Source organism: Phalacrocorax aristotelis, chromosome 15 (genome assembly GCF_949628215.1).
Source record: "Phalacrocorax aristotelis chromosome 15, bGulAri2.1, whole genome shotgun sequence".
NCBI lineage: Eukaryota > Metazoa > Chordata > Aves > Suliformes > Phalacrocoracidae > Phalacrocorax > Phalacrocorax aristotelis.
Window position 1 is genome coordinate 10,086,300 of NC_134290.1, and position 24,085 is coordinate 10,110,384.

The 24,085-nt window shown below is 51.9% G+C and overlaps 1 protein-coding gene across 3 annotated transcripts; it reads right to left on the reverse strand.

Moving 5' to 3' along the window:
• Positions 1-649: 649 nt before the first annotated feature.
• Positions 650-16,343, reverse strand: ABCB9 (ATP binding cassette subfamily B member 9). Of its 3 annotated transcripts, none has more exons than XM_075110586.1 (12): positions 16,266-16,343; positions 14,080-14,769; positions 13,599-13,713; positions 12,979-13,109; positions 11,434-11,639; positions 10,295-10,492; positions 8,517-8,645; positions 6,980-7,168; positions 6,235-6,408; positions 4,640-4,799; positions 3,586-3,722; positions 650-2,412 (listed from the first exon to the last, which is right to left on the reverse strand). In XM_075110586.1, the coding sequence occupies exons 2-12, from the start codon at positions 14,690-14,692 to the stop codon at positions 2,077-2,079; spliced, it is 2,388 nt and encodes a 795-aa protein (XP_074966687.1). In that variant the 5' UTR covers positions 14,693-14,769; positions 16,266-16,343; the 3' UTR covers positions 650-2,076. The 3 variants fall into 3 exon arrangements, with proteins under 3 accessions (XP_074966687.1, XP_074966688.1, XP_074966689.1); XM_075110587.1 differs by lacking the exon at positions 16,266-16,343 and adding an exon at positions 15,572-15,709; XM_075110588.1 differs by lacking the exon at positions 16,266-16,343 and having other exon boundaries at positions 14,080-14,827.
• Between the last annotated feature and the right edge of the window lie 7,742 nt (positions 16,344-24,085).

The window sequence follows — 24,085 nt, forward strand, 5'->3', positions numbered from 1 at the left end:
GGTGAGTTGGTTTCCCTAGTTTCCCGGTAACCCCATTTTTCAATTAAGCAGAAATTAAGTCCACTTTTATGAACCACTGGCCACATTCTGCGCACGGGTACTGATAAAAATGCAGAATTAATCACCTGCCCGACAGTGCTGGGTGGAACCCTCAACCTTTTCATACCCACAGCGCAAATTTTCATCAAGCAGGAATGTACTGGCCATTTACTGAAGTGGTGAACTGAGGAGTTCAGAGCATGACAGAGGTTTCCTTAGTGGAGAAAGGTAAGACAAAGAAAGCTCTTATTCTTCTGAGGCACAGATTTTTATCACATCACAAGAGCAAGCAGCTGAAAAGAGTCCAGTCACGAAGCACTGTGCTTTCAGAATGGGTTAGACTGCCTGCCTTTCGTGTGAGACTGACTACCAGATGGATTTCAGGATGAAAACAAGTTCTTAAACAGGTTATACCTACTGCTGTGGCTCACAGCCATTATCAGACGCTGAAGTCTTTTACATACCTAATTCTCCATGGGTTCTTCTTGTCATTTCCCACAAAGGAGCCAGAACATGTGCAGGGTGCAGCTGTACTCAGCCATCATCTCAGGTGAACATTACCTTAAAAACCATGAATGCAAAAAAACACCCCCACTAGATTGCCTCGATGTTGAGTGGCAGAGGTAGTATTTTATTTTTTGAGCATCCCTCCTCAAGGACACTAAAGAGTTTTTAAAACAAGAAAAAACCCAAAACATTGCCAACAACAAAAATGCAAAAATGCCGAAAAGTAAAACACAGCAACATTCAAATATTGGAAAATATGACAGCTAAAGTGCTTGAGATAATTTCTTAACTATGCACAGTCTGAAGTCAATCTTCCTCATATAAATGCTATTTTTTCAATAGCACCTGCCTGGCTGCATATGTTTCTTCACCCATCTATGGAAGGATAACACTACTAAGCCAGAGCCATTACCCAGCAGGGCTAGAAGCAACATATTTCTTTCTATCCCTCATACTAATATTTAATAAATAATATTCAAATAAAACACATTGTAAAGTTCAGGCAGCTGAAGTCAGACTTCAAGGAAAGTGACTGTATGTATTTCCCATGCAGTGAAGTCACTAGCATGGCCTGAAGCTGAACAAAGCCTTGGTGGGATTTATAAAGTGCTGTCTTTTATTGTTTTATGCCCATCTTTAGTAGTGTGTTTTTTTGTTTGTTTGTTTTTTTCCCAAACCAGCACCGGGGTTATGAGTTTAAAAAAATCCGAAATAATAGACCAACTTTCAGTGGATGCTGGAGCCAGACAGACATTGCACAGTGCACACAAATATATTAAAAAAAACAAACAAAACCCAAACCAATTATGATAAAACTTTTCATCCTTAAAAACAAACACCCACCAAGCACCAAGAGCAAATCTGAAAGTAACATCTGCCTCCCTGTCCCCTGGCTCGTTCCAGCAAGGATGGTTATTCCATGATACAAGCTCAGCAGCAATGGTTGTGAGCCTGAGCCTGCAGGCACTCAGTGCAAAACTCTCCCGCATTCAGCCCATGGGAGCGATCCAATTTTCACCGAAGCTGGAGAGAGCTCCCTACAGACTTCAGCAGACTTTGGATTGGCCCCATAGATTGATAGCAGGAGCAGGACCTTGTTTTACAGTCACTGTTTTTCTATCCAGCCACAAAAGCCACCCCCTGAAATTCCTGAAGGGGTTTTCAATCTTCCCCTCCACGCATGCATTTAACATCCATTACAGTTAGTAGCAGTTACACATGCATATCAATGGGAGAAAAGTCCCAGTCAAGAGGAATTACTGGTAGTAAGAAAAGAAACCCAGTAGAAACACTGGGAATTGCTAAGGACCCAACTCCCTTGAATAAATCTGTTTCCCTGTTTGACCAGCCAGCATCTGCCTGCTGGACCATAATGCAGGAAGCTCTATAGTGTGTGTTTGTGTGTGCACAGGTGTGTGACGTGCGCGGGGTGAGCAAACGGGTGTCGTTCTGCAGCGCGCAAGCCCGTTGGCAAGCTGCCTCCTGTCTCAGCGTCCCAGCAAGCGTCTCAAGCGCTGGCCCTCGCCGCTCTCACTTGTGAACTGTGTTGTAATCGTCCTGTGCCACGGCCGGCAGGGAATGGTCTATCCTGAACTCTTCCTCCAGCCCGCCAGGCGCCTTTGTTGAATCCCCCCGGACTGCGGGTTGGCGACTGTCTGTGCCGCCCCCCTCCAGCCCCAGGATCTGTCTCTGCACCAGCTTGGAATAAAGGCCTCCTTCTTCCATCAGCTCCTTGTGCGAGCCCTGCTGCACCACGCGGCCCTTGTCCAGCACAATGATGTTGTGTGCTTTCTCGACAGTGCTCAGCCTGTGAGCTATGACAAGCACCGTGTGGTTCTGCAAGTCGCCATAAATCGCCTGCTGAATCTGCGCAGGAGGAAAAGACATTAATGCCTGAGCGTCACTGGCTCCACTTTGGAAGGAAGAACAGCAGCTTTGTGGTCTGTGTTAAGAAACCTCAGGATGGGAGGTTTGCTCTCCTCTGGCTACATGGGGGACATAAGACACCCTGTAGCAGTACCAGCACCAGCGTGTCCAGCCCAGCTCCTGGATCTCACTGTGCAGCCCAAAAGACTGTCTCAGCCCAGCCAGCCCACAGGTGCAGCACACACACATGCACTGCCAGGTCTGATCCTGCTACCTGGGTTCTTGCTAGGGCTGGGCCCCAAATTTGGAGGCCACATGGTGTTGGTATGGACTGCAGGAAGCCAACACCTGGTAAATGCAGCTGCTCAGAAATGCAGGGCTCTTTCCTGGGTGTTTCAAGGCAAAGCAAGAGCAAGTTATTTTCTAGCCGAGAGACAGACAATGGCACTAAGGTCTAAAGGCAGGCAGATGGCCGCCAGGTCGCATAGACACCCTTGGCTAGACAAAACCAGCCCCTGGCTGGCATCAGATACCACACATGTGGCTGAGGACCTGCAAGTCCACGAGCTGCTCCAAGGTCAGATGCTCACACTGCCTCACACTGTGGGCCAGCAGTGCTCATCCTCCGGGACTGGGAGACATGTCCTCAGCACCTCAACCTTGAACTAGCTTTCCTTCATGTCATTAAACCAGCGAGGCCAAACTGCTACTGGTAGAGCTGTTTGGTTATCATATCCCAGGCAGATAAACCCAGCTCAATTCACAGAGGCTCAGGGCCTTTCCTGCCAGCGTGGCTTCTTTGGTGCCTCAGCTGGGATTTTAGCTTGGGCAGTCCTACTGAAGTACTGTTTTTTAGGGTCTTCATCCATATCCTGTCCTAAAAGGCTGCACAGTGCTGCTGTATGCCAATTAACGCTTTTCACACTTCAAAAATCAGCAGAGATCCCTATCTCATCATGTTTATGAGGCAGCTGTGAGCACAGGATTATTCCCTTCTTGGTGGCTACAGCAGTGTTGGAAGCAAATTACTGCTCAGGAATTAGCATCTTACCCAAACCTCTGATTGCACCATGTCAAGACCAAGCTTGTCCACAGACTGGAAATTGGAGCTACCAGTCTCCCCTCCAAACCCAGATTGCCTCTTTGGCCTAAAACCCTGAGTCACCTACTCACCGCATGTTCGCTCTCTGCATCCAGTGCACTTGTGGCTTCATCCAGGATTAGGATGGGAGGGGTTCGGATCAAGGCCCTGGCAATTGCCACTCTTTGCTTCTGGCCACCTGACAGCTGGGCTCCTTTTTCACCTGCTTCTGTTGGGTGGAGAGAGAGGAAAGGGTCAAAATAAAATCAAGAGCTGCCATCAAGTTCAGCTCCCAGCCAGCAGCATCAGGATGGTGACATGGTTGGAAGCAAAGACCAGGTGAAATGCTTCTGCTCCTGCTCACTTGGCAGAGCAGTTTAAATAATTTAAACATCCCCAAGGCTGCAGTCCTTCCCTCCAGCAGGAAGTTGTCCACTGTTGTCTGAAGGTCTGAAGCACTGATGCTCATGGAAACAACGCAGTGAAGTCCCTGAGCCTGGGAGATAATCCAAACTCCGAGCCCCACTCCTGCCCTGGCCCATGCAGCTGCGTCGCTGCCATCTCTCCCTGCACGTTGGGCTCTGGAGGGTGTGCAACCAAGGCAGCAGTGAGGGGAAACTGAGACCTTGCTGCTGGCTCCCATACACACGAACCATCATCAGTCTGACCTTCCTCGTCACAAAGTCCCACTGTCACAAACACATCAGCTTTTATTACTATGGATTTATCGCAGGTTTATTTTCTGCCTATGCACATGGGGTGGTACACAGCTAACTGCTTGGGTTCTGGGCTTTTCTCGTGCTCACTGCACTGAAAAACAGTGAGGCTGCCAGTGCCATGTCTCCATAACACTGCCAGGCACCGGGAGCCAGATGGGTCAGGATGGGATGGGGGATGCTGACCCAACTGCCACAGAGCAGTGGCAGAAATGCTCTCCTGGGATGGGCTCAGAAATCCTGTGACAGCTCAGTCACCCCAAAAGGCAGCCAGGGTGCGGCACCTCTTAGTGTAACCACCTCTACAGTGCCTCTGAGCTGCCATGGATTCATGTCCATCACTACCTGCCCAACTTCCTACCCGAGGGGAGAGGTTCTGCCTTCCCTAGGCACAAAATGCTTTCAAGTGCAAACAGAGCAATTTTGGTACCTGTGTGGTAGCCATCTTGTAGCTCCGTGATGAAGGCGTGCGCGTTGGCCTTCTGGGCAGCCTGAACAACTGACTCGAAGGAGGCTGAAGTTAAACCGTAAGAAATATTATCTGCAATGGAGCGGGCAAACAGCACTGGCTCTTGGCTCACCAGGGAGATCTGCACAAAGGAAGGGAAGAGCAGGGGGTTGGGAGCAGAGGCACACTGGCCAGTGTCTCAGATCATCAGCATTTGTTCCTGCTGGGTAAGAACTCAAGCAGGCAGAGCCTCACCATTAAACCAAGATATAGAAGTGCCTCAACGTGAGCTTCCATTAAGGATGCTAATGACAGGGTGCCCAGCAGCAGCCCAAGCCCAGTTTGCATCATCTTCTGGGGAGCCGTTTCACAGGAAGGAAAACCAGTGCAATGCTGGTACATTGGCGTCTGGGACAGGCTTCCACCTCCAAGACGCTGCTGCAGTTTTGCTCCAGACCCGTCATTCCCATCACTGTTTGCTTTTCCCAGTATGGGAAAACAGTTGTTGGGACAAGGCAGGCTGGAGAGATCCTCTCCCAGGGCCTTGCTGATTTTCCGTTCAAGGCCAGTAATCACGCTTGGGCCATGTGAATGAGCCCTCCTGCATCTTTTAATCCAAAATTAGCAAGTTACGGACATAGCTGCTGCAATTCCTTAATTGCTTAGCAACAGCCTCCCTGTTCTACCTTACAGCCATTGCTGCTCACTCTCGCATTCTGCTTTGTCTGGATTCGCCTGCTTTGTCAAACACTCAATATTGAAATAAATTGAACCCTCCAAATTATTGCTCAGAACTGGGCGTGAAGAGAGCCAGCAGGACATGGTCATATTTTGATTGACTTTTCCTCATACTCCTAACACCACACCAGGCTTTCTAAACTGAAAGACTTGCTTGTCTTTTAATTTTCGCTCAGTATGGGCAGAGAATGTAAATGAGTCACACTGACTTCGGCTTTCCAGCCTGTCTCTGATCAATTGTTTTCAGGTTCTCCTGCTGACTGGTGAGGCCACTTGCTCTGGGGGCAAACAAAGGAGGCAGTTACTTGCAGAGGAGATGAAGGCTGATCTGTGCTGACACACAGATGAGCACTGAGGGGCCTGGACCCCTCTACTGGGCAAACCACCCAGCCCCTTCGATGCTCCAGCTGCTGCCAGGATCCCGAGAGGTTTAACTCCCCATTAGCTGAAAATTACTTTAAGATTCTATGGTAGAAAGTGCTGGAGGAGTGCAAAACACTTCTTTTCCAAAACCAATTTAGACAATAATTAATCCAACAACCAAAAACATATTTCTACTGCTTTGGCCAAAAAATACAAAACAAAACATGTTTCTTGTTCTGTTTTTGGAAGACTTCCCCCTCCTCATGAAACCACTCTCCAACCCTTTCCCTTCCGCCCCCACAAATTATCTGAATTCATTTCCTGGACCACCTCCAGCCTCCAGCTTTATGGACATTTCTGAAGTTAACAGATCAAATCCAAATCCAAACGGAAATCAAAGCAACATGCAATGCTACCATCCATCCCCTTTGATCATGGCAGGTGATAGCTAGAATACACATATCAGTCGCTCGTACCACTGAGTGCAGGTACTTGTGATCGTACATGTTAATGGGAAGCCCGTCCAGCAGCACCTGCCCATCTTGCAGAGGGTAGAAGTTCTCCAGGATGTTGACACAGGAGCTCTTCCCACTCCCTGAAGGACCCACCAGCGCTGTCACTTTGCCGGGGTGCAGGGTGAAGGACACGTTCTGTAACATGGCCAGGAGAACATGCTCAGGTCCTGGTTTTTCCCAGGGTCCTGGGGCAGTAACTAGGCACTATGCAAGAAAGGTAGCCAAAATCCACATATGGTGACCCTCTACCTTGGTGATATGCCACACCAGCCATCTCTCCTGGCTCTGAGGAAGCAAGAAGCCTCCAAAATCGCTTCAAATTTGCCTGCTGATGTAGCAGGACCTCTGAAAACTGCAAAGCAAACTAACCTCTTTGCTGCCTCCCCCTTCCCCATGACCCCAGCCCCTCTCCCATGGAAACAGTCTGAGACAGCTTGGCACAAAGCCCTGTACTACGCTGACATGTTCAATGCCTGAGCGGGCAACAAGGCTTTTATTAATAAATCTCATTTCTTGTAAGGAAGGCTGGTCCTAAACACCCGCTGTTCTTTATAATCTATTTTCCAGCATGCTATCAAGCCTGCCTTTACATATCTCCAAAAGGGCAGCTGACATTTCCTGCGGGCTGGGGATCTGTTATTGCTGCAGTGGAGAAGCAGCACATGATGCCTCATGGGAGGGAGTGCTCTGCACCCGCAGGGCTCACCTGGAGGACCTGTGTGGCAGAGCGAGTGCGGTAGGAGAATGTCACGTTTCTGAACTCCACCTTCCCGTCCACATGGTCTGGGGCCAGGGACCCATCGTTCACCATCGTTGGCTTGCGGTCGATGAACTCGAAAACCTTCTCAGCAGCTCCCACTCCCTGCATCAGGCCGCTGTAGACGGACCCAACGGACTGGAAGGGAAGAGGCAATGGTGAGACCCTCCCATGCAGTAGAAAAGGCAATTGGTGTGACTTTTAAGGAGAACAATTGAAGCATTCCCAAGCCTATCATCTGATATTAACTACAGTCATCAGACACAGAAAACGAAAGCTTTTCCCCCTATGCAGTGTACAGAGGGGACATATGGATGTATCCAGGGAAAGGGCATCTAAAGGTGTTTGTGCATGGGTAGACCCAGAGGGGAACAGAAGAAGGAAACAGACGGATTGGGAAAAGACGATGATATGACCCAAACTTCCACCAGAATCCTCACCTATCTCTCTTTGCTCAAGACCAGCAGCTCCCCAACCCAATGGCTGAACAGAGTCCACGTATGGCAGTGCATCGCACCAGCTCCTGAGGGCAGGTGGCTCGCTCCGTAGTGCATGTGCAAATGCAGAGCAGTTTCAGGCTAGACTTTTCTAGACAACCATTTGACAGTTGATACAGGTGTTCCCTGCTGGGATACGGTCCTAGTGGATTTACCACTGTGCTTTTCCAGCTACAATTGCTGCATGCTAACACCAGCTTTGCTGGAATAAACCCCCGTCATATTGGTTTTTTTCAGTATTAAACCCAGAGCTGCAGAACAGCTTGTACTACAACTGCCCTCCCCATCAGGAGGGGAAAAACCCCAAAACCCCAAACCAAACCCACACCAGCCTGGAAACACCATGAGAGCCTGCAGTCATCCAAACAGATGGTGAGAACTGGGCACACTGCCTCCAGCTCTGCTCTGCCGCTGCACAAAGGCTGAAGCGCCATCAAAACCATGCTTGGCTGTGAGGAAACCTCGACTTGATCATTTCTGCCTTGATTAGCCAAGCTTATGCCTTTGCAAGGGGAAGGCAGCCCTGGGCAGGCTCTACCATCCCACCCACAATCCCATCTTGCTAATGTGCTGCCAATGCAGCAGCTTGCAGCCTGTTCCAGTGACAGGGGGAAAAAAAAGTAATATAATTAAGTTTTTAATGAAGCCTGAAATTTAACAGGCAGCTTTGAAATCCCTGCATCCTTCACACCAGGAAATGTGCTTGGCAGGCAGCCAGGACTCTGCCCTTTAGTGGGGCCAGCCTGACCCCTTTGGTCCCAGTTGCCTTATTGGGAGGAGCTGCTTTGGGTGTGTTCAGGTTGCGAGGCCACAGCAGGAGGGGAGTGGGGAGTAGAGGGGAGAATCAGCCCACGGGTGGGCAAAGCTACAGTGCCAAGGAAATGCGTCGCAGGGAGTCAACACTGGATCTAGCCCTGCATCTACCCCGGGACCTGCTAGAAGACAAATATCTTGATACAGGGTAGCTCAGAGGGATAAAACCGACTCACCTCCATGCAGTCTCCTAAGACAAACTCATAAATGATGAAGGATATCAGATTTCCACTTGTCATTTGCCCTGAGATCACAAGGTGCCCACCGTAGTAAAGGATGCTGACCTGGACCACTAGGAGGGTCAGCTGAAAGCAAGAAAATACCCCAAAATCAACAAGGACAACTGCATTTTAGTGCATTTGTAATTACTCATACAACAGTCCACAATACACGTGCTGACATTTATTCTTGGAGCCCTGAACTGAGCAGCCCTGACAGCATACAGCTCACAGCCCTAGCAGCGAGCATGGATATGAGAAGGGAAAAATGACTCAAGTACATGGGCTGATTTAAGGGGCTGGACTGAGATCTTTCAACAAAACAGAAGTCCAAAGAGGCAACAGCCAAGGAGGGAGAACTGATCTGAAATAACACTGTCGCATGAACTTCCCTCTTGGACTAATGCTCTCAAGTGTAATAACCTACACTCAAATTATTCAACACATGCAGTCACCTTACCACTAAAATAAACCTTCTGCTATATGAGTGTGACACATTTTAATTTAGAACACAAAATCAAACCAAGAGTTAATGCAAAAAAATCCTCCTTGCATGTACAAGTCCCTGAAGCACAACCTCAACTCTTGCCTGAAATCCGGGGGGGTGTGTGCTGGTACCACCTACTCTAGAAAGGAGACAGATCAGCTCTGATATGACAAATACCAGCCCCTGCCTTTATTCAGCCAGTTTTGCTCCACGCTGCCTGCATGCTCAGAAAAGCAGTGATGCCCTGGTGCTCTGTGCGGCATCTGCAGAACAGGCTGTAAATTCACACAGACAAAAATACTGGGGAAAAAAAACTCCTCTATTGCTCTGCCACGATCTGACCTTAAGATCCTGCATTCCCTCTGAGAATGACTCTACCAGGGCTGTGCTAAATCCAATGGCTTCATTCTCTGTGAGCCCTGCAGGAGCAGTTTTTGAGGGTTTTTACTTTCTTTGACTCAACAGGATCTCTGCTGACCCAGTTCACGCTCTGGCTTCACCTGGGAGCCCAGAAACAATGCTACAAATGCTTCGATTTTGCTTCCAAATTTGGGAAGCCATAAAGCCGCCCATGGCTGCATGAGGGCCTCATAACTTGCAAACCTTTCACCAGAGCCTGCTTAGATCCTTGAATGTGCTGAGATAAGGGCAGCCTCACATGAGGGTTTTGCACAGTCTTAGTTATCAGCCGATGCAGGAGAAGTCCCAAACCGTCTGGTCCTGAATGATCAAAAAGGACTTTGCAAAAAAAAAAAAACAAAACAAAACCAAAAACCCAAAAAACACCAAACCCAAACCCCAGCAGCCTCCCCCTGCTACCACCCACACGCAGAAAATCTCCATTACGGAGCAGAAGCTCAACCAACGCCACGGCTGTTTCCCAGCCGGAGCCCCAGAGATGAGCTGGCACAGACACGCAATGCAGCAACACAGAAACACAGGGTTTTCCACGACCTTGAGCAGTTATCAATTATATTCTTATTTGCAAGAGAAAACAGACCTTTCAGTAGCATGATGCAGTGCTGCCCTAAGGGGGAATGGAATACATTTTTTGATGAGTGAAAAAAAAATAGTAATTAAGAGACAGGGGGTTACAGGCAGTGGACATCAAGGCTGGGCTTGCCCCAAAAAGCTCCCTGAAAGCAAAGGAGATGCACGTACATCGTGCCACATGTGTTTTGGGATCCAAAGCAACATCCCCTGCCTGTCCCCAGCCCCACACTGGGAAGCCCCGGCACCGTCCACCTACCCCACTGGACCAGACGTAGTAGGTGTAAGCCATGGCCTCCCGCTTGTTGAGTTTGTACACCTGCTGCAGCTTCTGCCAGTACACATTTGCCTCCGCCTCCTCGTTGGCAAAACTGCGGACAGTCTTCATGGCGGAGATGGTCTCCTCAGCAGTGTTGTTCGCCTTGGCCAGGGCATTCTGCACATCCTTGGAGAGCTTCTGTGGGGAGCAGGGAGAGGCAGAGGGGGCTCAGCAGATGCCGGGCTGGCTGTGGCACCTCTCCCTGCATGCCCTGGGCTCTGCTGGGCTCAGGAAAAGAAGGCATGGTGACATTTTCCAAGGCCATGGGCAACAAGACTGAGCACTGGGATATATCCCACACCTCAGGACAGCCTGGGGCACTGTGCCAGGAGGGGAATGGATTTGTCGTGCTGTCCCCGCAGAGGGACCTGGGCTGCAGGAGGTAAAGTGCTGTGCCCAGGGCCACTTGGGAAGCCTGTGGCAGAGCTGCCACTCCTGGTGCCCTGATGGGAGAGGGTCAGCCTAATCCAGGAGCCCTTCCAGGAGCTTCCAAGTCAGGGACAGGTCTGGAGACCAAGGGCAGCTCCACTCCTCCCATGAGTGCCTGACCCGACCCACAGGAGGAGCCTTGCCTGGGGGAGGCAGCACCCATGCACACCATGTCCCCAGCACAGTGGAAAGCTACAGTAACAGACACAGGGAGCAGCAGTTCAGGACTCACATGGTCCATGGGACACGGTATTAGCCACAGGGAATGGCCCTTGGCCCACACTAGCCCCAGGCAGAGGGAAGGAGCTCAGCACTGGGTTTAACCCCCACCCAAGTCACTCCAAAGGGAGAGGAGAGGAAAGATTGCATGAGAACAGGCCAGTGCCTAAGTGACATCGCACAACGAAACTACCTCTCCTGTCAGACCTGAGATGCTTCCACTACTGAGTATGAAACAAGTTAAGAGCTGAAGCTATGCTTGTCCACCCATATAGGTTTTATGCTGCTTTCCTGCCCCCACTGCTGACAGCAAAGCACCCAAGCATCAGCCCCACGGGCTCCAAGGCCACCCACAATCTCCACGATGGCTTCATGAGGGGAACAGCCCACTGTTGTGGCACACCATGGCCTTGCCACCTTCTCCTGCCTACCTTGTAGTACTTCCCATAGACATCAGACACCAGCATGATGATGGGGAAGCCCATGAAGGTGACAAGCGAGAGCTTCCAGGAGAGGCTGAACATGAAGAAGATCACCCCTGTTGCCTTTACCACGTTGCGCAGAAAGATGTTGATGTTCTGTGAGACCAGGTCGCTCACAATGGTTGTGTCCGATGTCAGGCGTGAGATGACGTCCCCTGCAGCAACAAGGGGTTGGGGAAGGGAAGAGCGGGGACATGTCACCACAGCAGGTCACTGCCTAGCTATGTTCCGTGTCTCATGGGAGGGGCCAGACGGAGCGCCCCATTCAACCCAACACTCACTGGGGCTCTGGAGGGTGGCATGGAAGAGGGGTGACTCTCCACTACTGTGGATGTGAAGCAAAACAGAGGAGTGTAAATTGCTGCATGCATGAGGGACACGAAATGCATCTGAAGGCATGAGCTGTGTCTCTGGGTCACCAAGGATGGCTGCAGGACAGCAAAGGGGACTGTGGAAGCACCCTACAACAGAGGGCACCCTGTGGGCATGCAGACAGGCAGCGGGTATGTGGATGGAGCATTTGCCAGGCTGCCGAATGCACCTCCAGAGCTGTCAACCCAACCCCGAGTTTATTTCTAAATGATGCCAGGAGCCCTTCAGGAGCTCACCATGGACTGCTGGCACCTTTCCCTGCTGTCGTGGCAGGACCAGCCGCAGCATGCCCTGCAGAGGAGTGTAAGGTGGCTTCAGAGAGGGCTGTTTGGGTTTAACTGTGTGCCCTGCAGCCTGGAGCTGCCCCAAGTGACCCTGAGGACGTGGGTCTAGCTACCAAGGGGCGAAACTCCTGCAGTGTCCTTTGGTGGAACTGAACATTACAGCCAGCAAACATCACCCTGAATTCCTAAATACTAGGCCCATGTTTGAGTCCAGCTGAACTCCCATGCTTTTGTGTAAGCCTTAGTTCAGGGTTACCCATATCCCACTACGATAATATCTCCGATGTCCTCAGCTACCAGGGCACCATGCAGTGATTGCTAAATATGGCAACAACCTCAAAACTAAAAATATCACCAAGAAGAAATTAAATGTGGGAAAAGTTACAGTGGGCTGGGACCACACCAGAGCAGCACGGACCAGGACTGAATGGCAAGCAGGGAAAGCCACAAGCATGCCCAGCAAGCTTCACACATCTGAGGTTTCCCAAGCCCAGAGCAGAGCTGGAGAGCAGCCGACCAGCAAGCACTGATGGGAGGAGGAAAGCAGGTATTTTGGGGATGACTAGAGATGAACATGTCAGCCTCAGGGATGCTGGATGTCAGGCTGATCGGTGGCAATGGGACATCCCCAGGGTGCTGGGCAATCCTGTCCCAAGCCCATGGCAGGAGGCACGCGAAAGGGAATAGCTTTCTGCTGCTCCTTCTGAACATGAGCATTTGGGTGCTGTCGCTAGCTGCCCCCAATCTGGTATGTGCTGGTAGAGCAAACCAGGGGGAAAAGAAATTACCAGGACGGAATAGAGGGGTTAAAGCAAATCTGGGGAAAACAAGAACCAACCTGTGCGATTCTCATCAAAGAAACTCATCTCCTGAGACACCAACGACCTGAAGAGGCAGTTGCGAAGGCGAATGTTCAGTCTTGCAAATATGAGCGTAAAAACGCCACCCCGGATACCTGCGGCAAATGAGCTAATTGCAGATAAGAAACGTTATAGACCAATGGACATGAAACCCGCTCCTCAGCAACACAAACAACCCGATGCCTGGGCCAAGGGCTTGGGCAATGCTGTGCTGGTACCACTTTCCACCCTGGGAGGCGATGGCTAATCCAGCCCGCACCTCCTCTGGGTGCTACCAGCAGAGGGACAGCTGGTCCTAACCCCGATAGTGACAAGCTTGGGGGGGGGGTGCAGTGCTGCCAGGACGGTGTTCCTCAGGGAGCCCATTCCCTGCGCCTGCTCCTACTCCCCTACCGCCAGCAGATGGACGCAGAGGCCTACACAATGGCCTTGTGGCTGCCACCACCACGATGGCACAGAGAAATCAAAGTGCATCCCTGGGGTCTGGCAGGGACCTGGCAGAGAGGTTATAGGTGAGACAGCCTGTGCCCACCACAAGCTCCTGTGGGAAGACCCCAGACTCCTCCTCATCAGGGCGAAAACCAGCCCTTGCGATTACCTTCCTATGGCGAGCAGTGACATGACCAGCACTGCCGTGGAGAAGCGGTCCATGCTTTTCTGCACCACGATGCCATCGATGGCCAGCCCTGTGTAGTAGGGCAAGAAGGTCTCGCCTGCCAGACAAGCACAGGACATGGGGTTTCAGCCCTAGCATGTGGGATCAGCACAGGACCCATATTTCCAACTGCAACAGCCCGTGGACAACCCCATCCCCACCACAGAAATACCCAGCCGTTGCATGAGATGTCTCAGGACACGCAGTCCTTAGTGGCACATAGGGATGTTTAATTTCCCAGTGTAGTTTATCCCCTATTGAATTTTTTTTCGCCCCATTGCATTTTTTATCCAGCCTGTGTAGGACGTGCCACCCAGCACCCCCAAAAAAGCCATCCTGGGTTGCTGTCAAGCCCTCCCACCATGGCTCCTTCCCTCCTGGTGAGGATGGGTGCACACTGGTCCCCCCCAGTCCCTTTGCTCACCCAGTGCGGCCACGAGGAGGAAGAAGGAGGCGATGCCCAGGAAGAGGGCATCTGGCTTGGTGTAGGACAGCAGCTTATGGATGGTGGGACCCGCCGCCTCCTCTCGCTTGTCCTGCGGGGCAGCACCATCACAGCTCTCCTCCGCCTCGGCGCGGGACTCAGAGCTGGGCCCCAGTGCCTCGCGAGAGGAGGTGACGCAGGCCAGCAGTTGCCACAGCCCAAAGGTGGCTGCCAGTGCCACATAGGTCCAGGCAAAGAGCCCCCAGAACCAGGGGTCCCTGATGGTCCTCCGCACCTCCGAGTAGAGCAGCAGCTTCACCATCATGTAGATGCCCATGAGGAGGCAGATGACAGCGATGAAGGTCCTTGATGCCCTGAGGCGCCGGGGGCCATAGGCCGTGTTAGTGGCCACCCCGATGGCAGCCCCCAGCAGCACGCAGCTGCGGTAGAGGCAGCCCCCCCAGATGTCGAGCAGCGAGTTAAAGATGTTGAAGTGCCGCAGGTCCTGCAGGACATCCTGGCTGCCCCGGCCGTGGGCGTAGAGCAGCGTGGTGACCACCACATCAGCCCCGCTGAGTGCCAGCGTGCTGGCCACCGCCTTCCAGGCGCGCATCCTCGCTGCTGAGCTGGGGGGACACCGAGGTGGTGAGGGGCAGCCCTAGCACGGGGAGGACGCGGTCATGTTGGCCTCTGTTGCAGAGTGAGAAGAAGGGGACAGAGTTGTTATTTGCCCCAGGGGGGCGGTGGGGAAAGGGTAGCAGGATGGGGGGGCAACCATGTCAGTTCCCCACCAGCCCATCCTGACTGCTATCTACTCCTTCCTCCCCTCCCCTACTGCATACACTCCAAGATATTTCATAAAATGAGAAGCACAAATGAAGACAAACTTCCCTCCCAGGAGCCTGCACCCATCCTGAATCCCACAGCAGAAATCTGCATGTCTCAGTGGGAAACTTCATCCCTGCTAGGTGCGGCAGCTGCAGGGCCACGGGGTCCCTGGCAGCTGGGTGATCTGTGCAGCTCACATGTCCTGTGCTACGGGGCAATGTAGGTGTCAAACATTTGCGATCTGAGAGTCCCTCCCCACCTTTCCCAGAACAAAGCTGAAACTGAGCACTCAGTCAAAACCATATGAATGCAGAAGGGAGAGCAGCTCTGCTTTGTAACAGATTCCCTTCGTCAGAAAAGTAATAAATTATATGAACAGCAGCCTGTCATGCCTTGCTGTCCTCAACCTCCTTGAATATTAATTTGGGGTAATCCACTAAACCCGCTGTGCAACTCAGCGACACAACAAAAATCCCATGAGGAAATTAAAAGGGGGTTGGAAATCCACAGCCACGTCCCATGGGAGAGGGAAGCTCCAGGGCAGGACACTGCCTTTGCTGTTGCCCGTGGGTCTGGCTGGTGGCAGCGATGGTGGGGCTGGATCTGAATTGACACAGAAGAGGGCAAAAAGCTCAACTTCCTTTAAACCAAGCGAGCTGCTCACCTGCTCCTGTGCTCAGAGGTGCCGCACGTCGGCACGAGGGAGGTACCCGATCCTCAGATTTGTGCTGGCCAAGCAGCTCATGACGGAGCACGGTGCGGAAGGCACAGCACAAAGGATGCCATACGCCGGCCATGCTCCATCCTCCGTGACCGCAGCTGCCTCCGCAGCCGCCCAAAAGCAAACCACAGGGAAAAGGGCAGCCCTTGGCACGGGCCAAGCAGCACCCTTGGTTAAGAGCCGCTCGGTGGTCGAGCAGGTGAGATCAAAAGCTAAAAAGTGGAGGAACACGGGGCCGAGGCTGCGATCTGGGGAAGAACGGGGATTTATGGGGTGGGTAGGGTAGGAGGGATGGACGCAAACCAGAGCAGCGTTGTCAGGGAGGAGCTGGACACGCTTCCCAGGGTGCTCGCTGCTGCCATCCGCTGCAAAGCTGCGCGGATCCGGCCCGGTGGAGGAGAAGGCAGAGGAGGAAGAGGAGGCGGCCACCGCAGCTCCCTGCCACCCGCAAAGGTGTCCCCAGCTACAAAGCTGGAAATGCCGAAGGCCCCCAGCCTCATCCCTGCCTCCCCCCGGGGGAGACGCCCGGGAAGGGCCGAACCAGCCATGGCAAGGGGTTGGGGCGAGGGGAACCACACGCTTCCCCCGTTCGCAGCGCAAGAGCAGCGAGTCCCGACCCGCCCGGCCGGGGCCTTACCGGTAGCGGCGGGATCAGCCCGGTCCTGCCCGGCCCGGCCCGGCGGCGGCGCGTCCCGGGAACAAGGTCGGCGGGGGGCGTGGCTTCTGCGCTGGCCCCGCCCCGCCCCCGCCCTCTCGCTGCGGCGCGGCCCCGGCCCCGCCCACGGCTGAACCAGGCAGGGCGCGGAGGGGGTTCGGGTCTCGCCCCCCCCCGCCCGGGCAGTGCTACCCCCGTCCCTCGCCACCGTCCCACCTAAGCCCTGCCCCGAGGCAGCAACGGAAGCCCGAGGGCTTTCCCACCTTAGAAAGGTTTGGGGTTTTTTCCAAAATATATTTTTTAAAAAAATTTTATGTTATTTTTATTGGTTTTATTTCATTTCTGCAACAGAGGGAAAATACAACACACAGTTGGCTTTAAAAACAACCACAACAAGGGCTCAATATAATTTTTAAATTAATCACTAAACGGGATAAAATTAACCCCTAACGCAGAGAGGAATCCAGTTTGAAGAAATCCAGCTTCTAAATTATTTTTCCCCTGCAAGTCCCTGTGCCAGCTCCAGAGGGATGGCAGTGCTCAAGCTCTTCTCTGGCCAGCATCTGTGCATCCAGCTGGGCTACAGCGGTGACAGAGGGGCTGGTTGGTGTCACTATGGCAAAGTTTCTGTATATTTTTTGAGTGCTGGACTTACAAACACCCCTGTAACCCTCACCAGCACAGGAACAGACTGTAGGATTCCTGGGGTTCACTCCATTTCTGGAGAGAATAGAATGGCTATGTTACAGAGGAAAAATTAATTTTTCTCTGCCTGGATAACCACAAATAAAAATATGTTGTTCTATTATCAATTTTATTTCTGCTAGTGCTTAAAACTAAAAAAACCCCAAACCTCACTTCAAGCCATTCCCACGCCTACCAGGAATGCAGTCAGACCTGGCATGACTCTTCCCAGTTCAGGTGGACAGTGGGGAGGAGAGTTTCGAGCTGTAGGAAACAAACTGCAATGTGGCTACGCCGGGTGTAGTTTCTGGTTCTCTTCCCATCTGCACCCAGATCACTCCCTGGGGCTGATGCCATTACTCCCAAAAGGGCAGTTTATACACCGTCGCCAAGGTGGAGCTTTTTTGGCAAGACCAAGTCCCTCGCTGCCACAGCGTAAGTGAGGATGGTGCCACTTCCCTTGGTCAGAGGGATGGTCCAAGGGCAAACCTGGACCGGGAAGGGACTGAACAGACACCCTTGTCTGAACCTTCCCCTTCCTTTCTCCCCAGGACAGAGCAGGCACATCTGCATCCTGGACACCCATGCAGCTGGGCCACAACAAACCTCAGGGACAGTTCATGCTACTGTCCCCAGTCCTGCGAGACCCCCCAGAAAAGCCCCAGAGGCTAACTGGTCTTCTTTGCGCTGGACATACTCTGCTCAGGTGGCAGGACCGTCTCGATCTGAAACGACACAAACTGGCCCTTCTTCAGCTTCTTCAGGGAGCTGGCAGTGTTGCTCCCAAACATGTTGTCTTCCACTTTGAAAGCAAGAGAGGGCAGGCCCCGACTTTTCCTTTTCACACTCTTCCGCTCCCGCTTGTAGGCTGTGGTCATGTTGGCGATCACCTGTAAAGCAGATTGCTTTGGCTGGGCCTTGAGACACCGCTTAAAAATCAGCTTGCATCTGTCTCATGCGAGCTCAGTAAGCGAGAGTTGGTGGTGCAGCGTGCAGAGCTCAGCTCGACAAGCCAAGGCTGTGCTGGCAAGTGCCAGCACAGCTGGCTGCACCCTGGGGCAAGGGAGGGACTAAGCAAGATCTTCCCAGCCTTATTCTCACCAACCCCAAACTAGCAGGGCACATTACATTAAGAAATTGTCATTTCATGGCAGTGCACAGAGGAGCTGTTAGTTCTCAATCAGTAGGGGGCAGAAAGGGAACTAGGCTGGAGTAACACGGAGCCAAAGGAAGCTTTTATCAGTTCCTGTTAATTACAGCCTCAATCCTGGCCCATCTGTGGGCAAGTGTTGACAACCTGGACACCAGAAGTGCCCTTATGGACAGAGCAGGACGCTTCAGCATTACCTAGACAGAGCTCTTGCTGCCCTGTGCCATGATATGCGTCTCCATTTCACAAAAGGGGAATCTGAGCTAGAGAGCCTGAGCTGCCAGAGGGATCAGCTGGGAACAGATCCCACATATTCAGCTCCCAGACCTCCTCCCTCCTGTCCCGTTTTACTGCTGCTATTCCCTGGCAAGAAGAATCACAGTCCGTGTGGGATCGGAGAGGACCACATAATGCTGTCTGAGTCTAAGTAGTGGCAGAGCAAACAAAGCACTTGAGCCTTGTCTATTATTTTTTGGCACATAGATCACCAAGCACTTTACAGGGGCACTGAGCTCATTTTTAAGTCAGGAAACCAAGAAACAGAGAGACAAAATGAGTTGCCCAAAGTCACCCAGCACATTAGAGATTTGTTGGGAACTGAATGTTGGCCTTGCTCCCCAAACCCAGCTCTCTGCCCACTGGGCCACTGGTCTTCAGGATAGCCCCAGCCTCCCCAGTTTCTCTCATTTTGGGGCAGGGATGCTTTTAACATTCTTAATTACACAGCATGTCCCTAAAGGCTTTTTGTCCCTGCCTATAGACAGACTCCCTTGGCTGATTTGAGATGCAGATTACAGAGCAGAGTGCTGGGCAGGCTGAGACACAGCTCTCATTAGCCTTGATGGGGCAAGCCAGTCCTTTGTATTTCATCACCCAGCTTCCTCATGGCACCAAATAGCACCAGCTCAGAGAGTCCAGCTCTGCTTCCACTGCCTTTGGCACGCACCAAGCTGCCAGCGTCCACCTCTCCCCTCAGGCCAGGACTGTGGAGCCTCAGGCAGTGCTTAACTGACACCTGCCTTGTTCCTTCCCAGCCAGACACGCCGCCTCCCTGCCACGCTCGAGCCTATCAGCTACCTGCTATGCTCAGTGACAGGAGAGAGCCTGCAGGCAAAGGACTCCTGTGAGATTGCATTTCTGCCAGGGGAGAGCCAGGGGCTCTCTCTAGGCACCTGAGCAGGCCCATGCTATGCCATGATCCTTGTGTAGGCAAATCCCTTCTGTGCAGCTCTTGCACAGCCCGGTGCAAGGGGCCTTGGGAGGGTCTTAGTTGCAAAATTATTTCAAGGCACTGTAGGACTTACAATTTCTTTTACCGCATTCTGCTGCTCCTGAACTGTGGCTGTGAATGGCGGGAGGCTGTCTGCCTTACCAGAGCTAGCCCCCTGCTCTTTAGAGTCCTTGACAAAATCCACCTGCAACATACAGATATTTGGGTGTTATTCTGCAACTGTGCCAGTGGCAAACCTCCTACAAGACTCTTTTGTCAAGAAGTTACCTCAGATGACAGGCACACATATCTGTTGAACATGAGGAAGAAGGGGGTGTACTTTGTGATGGAGTTGACTGAGGTGCGGAAATTGAAGAGCACAGGGTCGAGGTTGGTGTCCCATTCACTGGGCTTCTCATTCACCACATTGCAGATGGAGGATTTGAGCAGCTCAGCGCTGCGGTCGTCCAGGCCTGTGCAGTCTGCAGGGTCTGCTGGGGTGAGGATCTGTGAGATGTTCCAGTGCTCGCATAAATGCCGGCTGACCTGCAAAGGCACGGGTCATTGGTCATGCCCACGGGAGAACAAGGCAGGTTTGCACCACAGCAGCTAGCAGCTTCCACAGCATGAGATGGTACCATCCCCGTGCCACGAGATGCTGCTCAGCAGAAAAAGCTCCCCAGAAAAGTTAGAGCCGGACAAAATGTTTTGCAACAACTGCTCCTGTGCTTGGGGCTTTCCACTGCCCTGGGAAGCTTGGTTAATCCCAGGGTAGGGCAGGAATCTCAGACATCTCACAGGACCTTTCCTTCTGAGCAGAAAGGCTGCAGTGTGGCTGGAGGACTTGCACCACAGAACCGTAACCTTAAATCCCTAACAGGGTGAAAGCATTGGCAAATAATCTACTGCTGGCAACAGGGCTGGGGCAGGGAGAAGGCAGCATCAGCTCCTAGATGGCAAGCTGCAGCTGTGCCTTTGGGACTTGCTGCCCAAAATCCCTGCTCAAGATCACTTTGCTTTTCCCTGAACCATCCAGCACCTGACCTACCTCCTCACAGAAGTCCCATGTCTGACTGGCGTAAATGTTCTTGGATGCTCCAAACCTGGAAAAAGAAGAGGACACACAACTGGTTTTACTCCATCAGCTGCAGGGCAAAGCTGGAGAAGTTCAGCCCTCATGGGAAATGGGATACAAAAGGGACAGAGGCCTTCCAGTGGAGCTGGTGCTAAGGAGGCTGGCACGACCTCATCTCTCCAAGAGCAGAGAGCAGTCTGCTGGCTCCATCTGTTCCAAAACAGCCAAGCCTGTTTGCTTTCAAATGATAAGGTAGTAGGAAAAAGAAGCAGTTTCTTGCTCTGAATGCAAATCTGTGCTGGCCACATGCATTTTCCACAAGGATGTGCACCATTTTAGTGTAAAATAAACACTTTCTGGCAGGGGGTAGTCAGGGCATGGTTTAAAACTTCCGCAAACAACTGGGCACCAGCTCTTTTGGCCTTGGAGCTACTCAGAGTACCACTTTTGCCTCTTTCTCCCCTCCCCTGATAACAAGAGGAAAACAGGCTCTTCCCAAGTACTTTCTAAAGAGCAACTAAGAGGCACTGCATGGCCTCTGCTGTAGAACAGCAGAGTTCATAGAATCATTAAATTTGTAATAGACCTCTAAGATCATCAAGTCCAACTGTCAACCCAACACCCCCAGGCCTCCTAAACCATGTCACAAAGTGCCACGTCTACATGTTTTTTGAACACCTCCAGGGATGGTGACTCCCCCACCTCCCTGGGCAGCCTGTTCCAATGCCTGACTGCTCTTTCAGTAAAGACATTTTTCCTAATATCCACTCTAAACCTCCTCTGACATAGCTTGAGGCCATTTCCTCTGGTCCTATCACTTGTTACCTGGGAGAAGAGACCAACCCCCACCTCACTACAACCTCCTTTCAGGTAGTTGTAGAGAGCAATAAGGTCTCCCCTCAGCCTTCTCTTCTCCAGACTAAACAAACCCAGCTCCCTCAGCCGCTCCCCATCAGGCTTGTTCTCCAGACCCATCACCGCCTTCGTTGCCCTTCTCTGGACACGCTCCAGCACCTCAATGTCCTTCTTCTACTGAGGGGCCCAAAACTGCACACAGTATTCAAGGTGCGGCCTCACCAGTGCCGAGTACAGGGGCCCCATCCCTGCCCGGCTCCTGCTGGCCACACTATTGTTGACACAAGCCCGGGGGCTGGTGGCCTCTTTGGCCCCCTGGGCACTGCTGTCTCATGCTCAGCCGGCTGTCAGCCAGCACCCCCAGGGCCTTCTCCACCAGGCAGCTTCCCGGCTACTCTGCCCTAAGCCTGAAGCGCTGCATGGGGTTGTTGTGACCCAAGTGCAGGACCCGGCACTTGGCCTTGTTAAACCTCATACGACTGACCTTGGCCCATCAATCCAGCCTGTCCAGATCCCTCTGCAGAGCTGTCCTACCCCTGAGCAGATTGACACTCCCACCCAGTTTGGTGTCATCTGCAAACTTACGGAGGGCGCACTCAATCTCCTTGTCCAGATCATTCATGACGATGTTAACCAAGACTGGCCCTAAAACCGAGCCCTGGGGAACACCACTTGTGACCAGCACACAAGAGAGTTCCTGCTCGTGTGGGGAACCATCTCATGGACATAGACTATTTTTGCAATGCAAATCCCAGTGCGCCCCATCTCACTGCAGAGGTGCGATGTAACCAACAACAGAAGAGCCCACCTGTAAAAAACTGTAGCTAGGGCTTTAGCCACTGATAAGGGATCTTTCTTCTGCAGAGGAGCAGCCTCAACCCACTTTGTGAAGTAGTCAGTCACAAGGAGGACGTGTGTATTGTTCTGGCTCGTCTCAGGAAAAGGTCCTGCATCAACAAAAATCAATGTGATGCCATAATATTGCCCAAATGAGGAAAGTTAAAAATGCAGCACGACAAAACAATGACTGCAAAAATGACCACAACTCTCTTCTGCAATGTCATTTGGCCAGTACTTTTCTGTGACCTTTGTCAGCAAAAATACACCCATCACAATCTCAATTCTGGGAAGTAATACACGCCCACAACTCCCACTGTGCGGAGAGGGAGCCAAGCCAGCCACACGTATCAGGTTACAGCTTGGTAGGCTGCCATGGCCTCCTTGGCTCACGTGTAGCCGTAAGTCTGCCACGCTTCCTGATGGATGGCATGGAAGCCTTGAAAAGCTTGTCTGTCAGCCACACTCACCATGAATGTCTAATCCCAGCACTTCCCAGGGTGATTCCACTTTGACAGGCCTTACTTTCCGTGATACATTCTTGTTATGCTCTGCGTTCTGGCACGTTTCACACATTTTGATCTGGAAAGGGAAAAGATGTACCAAAAGACCTTAAAATACACTGATGAATTCTGTCAGATTCAGACTGGACAGGTTATGAAGGGATGAGAGGGACAGCATGTCTGAGCAGCTCCCTTCTACCCAATAAAAATAGTGGGGTGCAAGAAAGAGAGGACAAAAACCAACAGGTCGACACAGTCCACCTTTCACAAAACTCACCTGGCAGCTTTCTCTGACACAATAACCAATTTTCTCAATGTTGCCTATAGCTAAGACATTTCTCACCCTGTTTATAGGCAAATATTTATTGTATTTTAAACTTCTGCTGGCTAGAAAGATCATCAGCCTTAGGATGCTGGAGGAACACTGGCTGCTCGGACCATGCAACACAACCACACTCTTCACACCACACTGTTGCAAAGCCCTGCTGCAGGGAACTTTCAGCAATAAAACAGGTGAGGCAAAGCAGCAGAGGAGAGCCAGCAGAAACACTGAGCTCCTCCTGTTACAATAGTTTAGGGAACTGGGCAGCTCTGGCTGGAATCCCACCTGCTCAAAGGTTTATCTAGCAACAGTCGTCTGAAACAATCCCACCTTCCCATGCTGGCCAAAACTGCGCTGCATGAGGTGGCCTACCTGTGCAGGTTTCCTGATGCTCGGGGGAAAGACATCCAATCTATCCAGCTGCCTTGGGATGTTCCAACAGTTTCACCTGCAGAGTTACTTAGTGCGTGGCTTCAAAGCAACAGGCACTAGAAATGACCTCATCCCTGCATCAGGGCTCTTCCAGCTGCTCACTGGGGACTGCTGCCTGAACGTCCTGGGAAATACTCGTGTGTCATTGACGCAGTCAATGCTCTCAACTTACCCAGTCCACAACATCCTTCACAATCCCCAGCCAGTAGTACCGGCTTTGAATCCGGTGCACAGTCTTTTTCTGGCCTAGATGGTTCCCAATTTCGGTGAAATGGCTTTCCAGAAAGACTTGCCGCCTCCGTTCAGGATCCACAATCACCTCACGCTTTTCTTCCTTCTTGGGTCCCACGTAATAGAGGCAGCCGCCTGCAAATGTGAGACGTTTATCTAAAATGACACACCCTCACAGTCATATCAGCTACTCTGTCCTAGTGAAAGGGTAATTTTCTCTAGCAAGAAAAACAGGTGAGACACAACAAAGGAGTCTGTTGCCTTGGGACCTTCTATAACACCTCTGGAGAAGCTGCTAAACTAGAATCATCCCCAAATAAACCCAGGGATGTCTTTTCTGCGCTAGAGCTGAGCAAAATCCTCTGCTGAGATAAAGCCACCTTGGTGTGCTGCGACCCACCCCGCTGCGCACTGGTGCTAACCCAGGTTGCCGCAATCACCACTCCATACCCCAAAAAGTGACACCAAGGCACGGAGGCGGCAGGAGCGGCGCGGTGGGTACC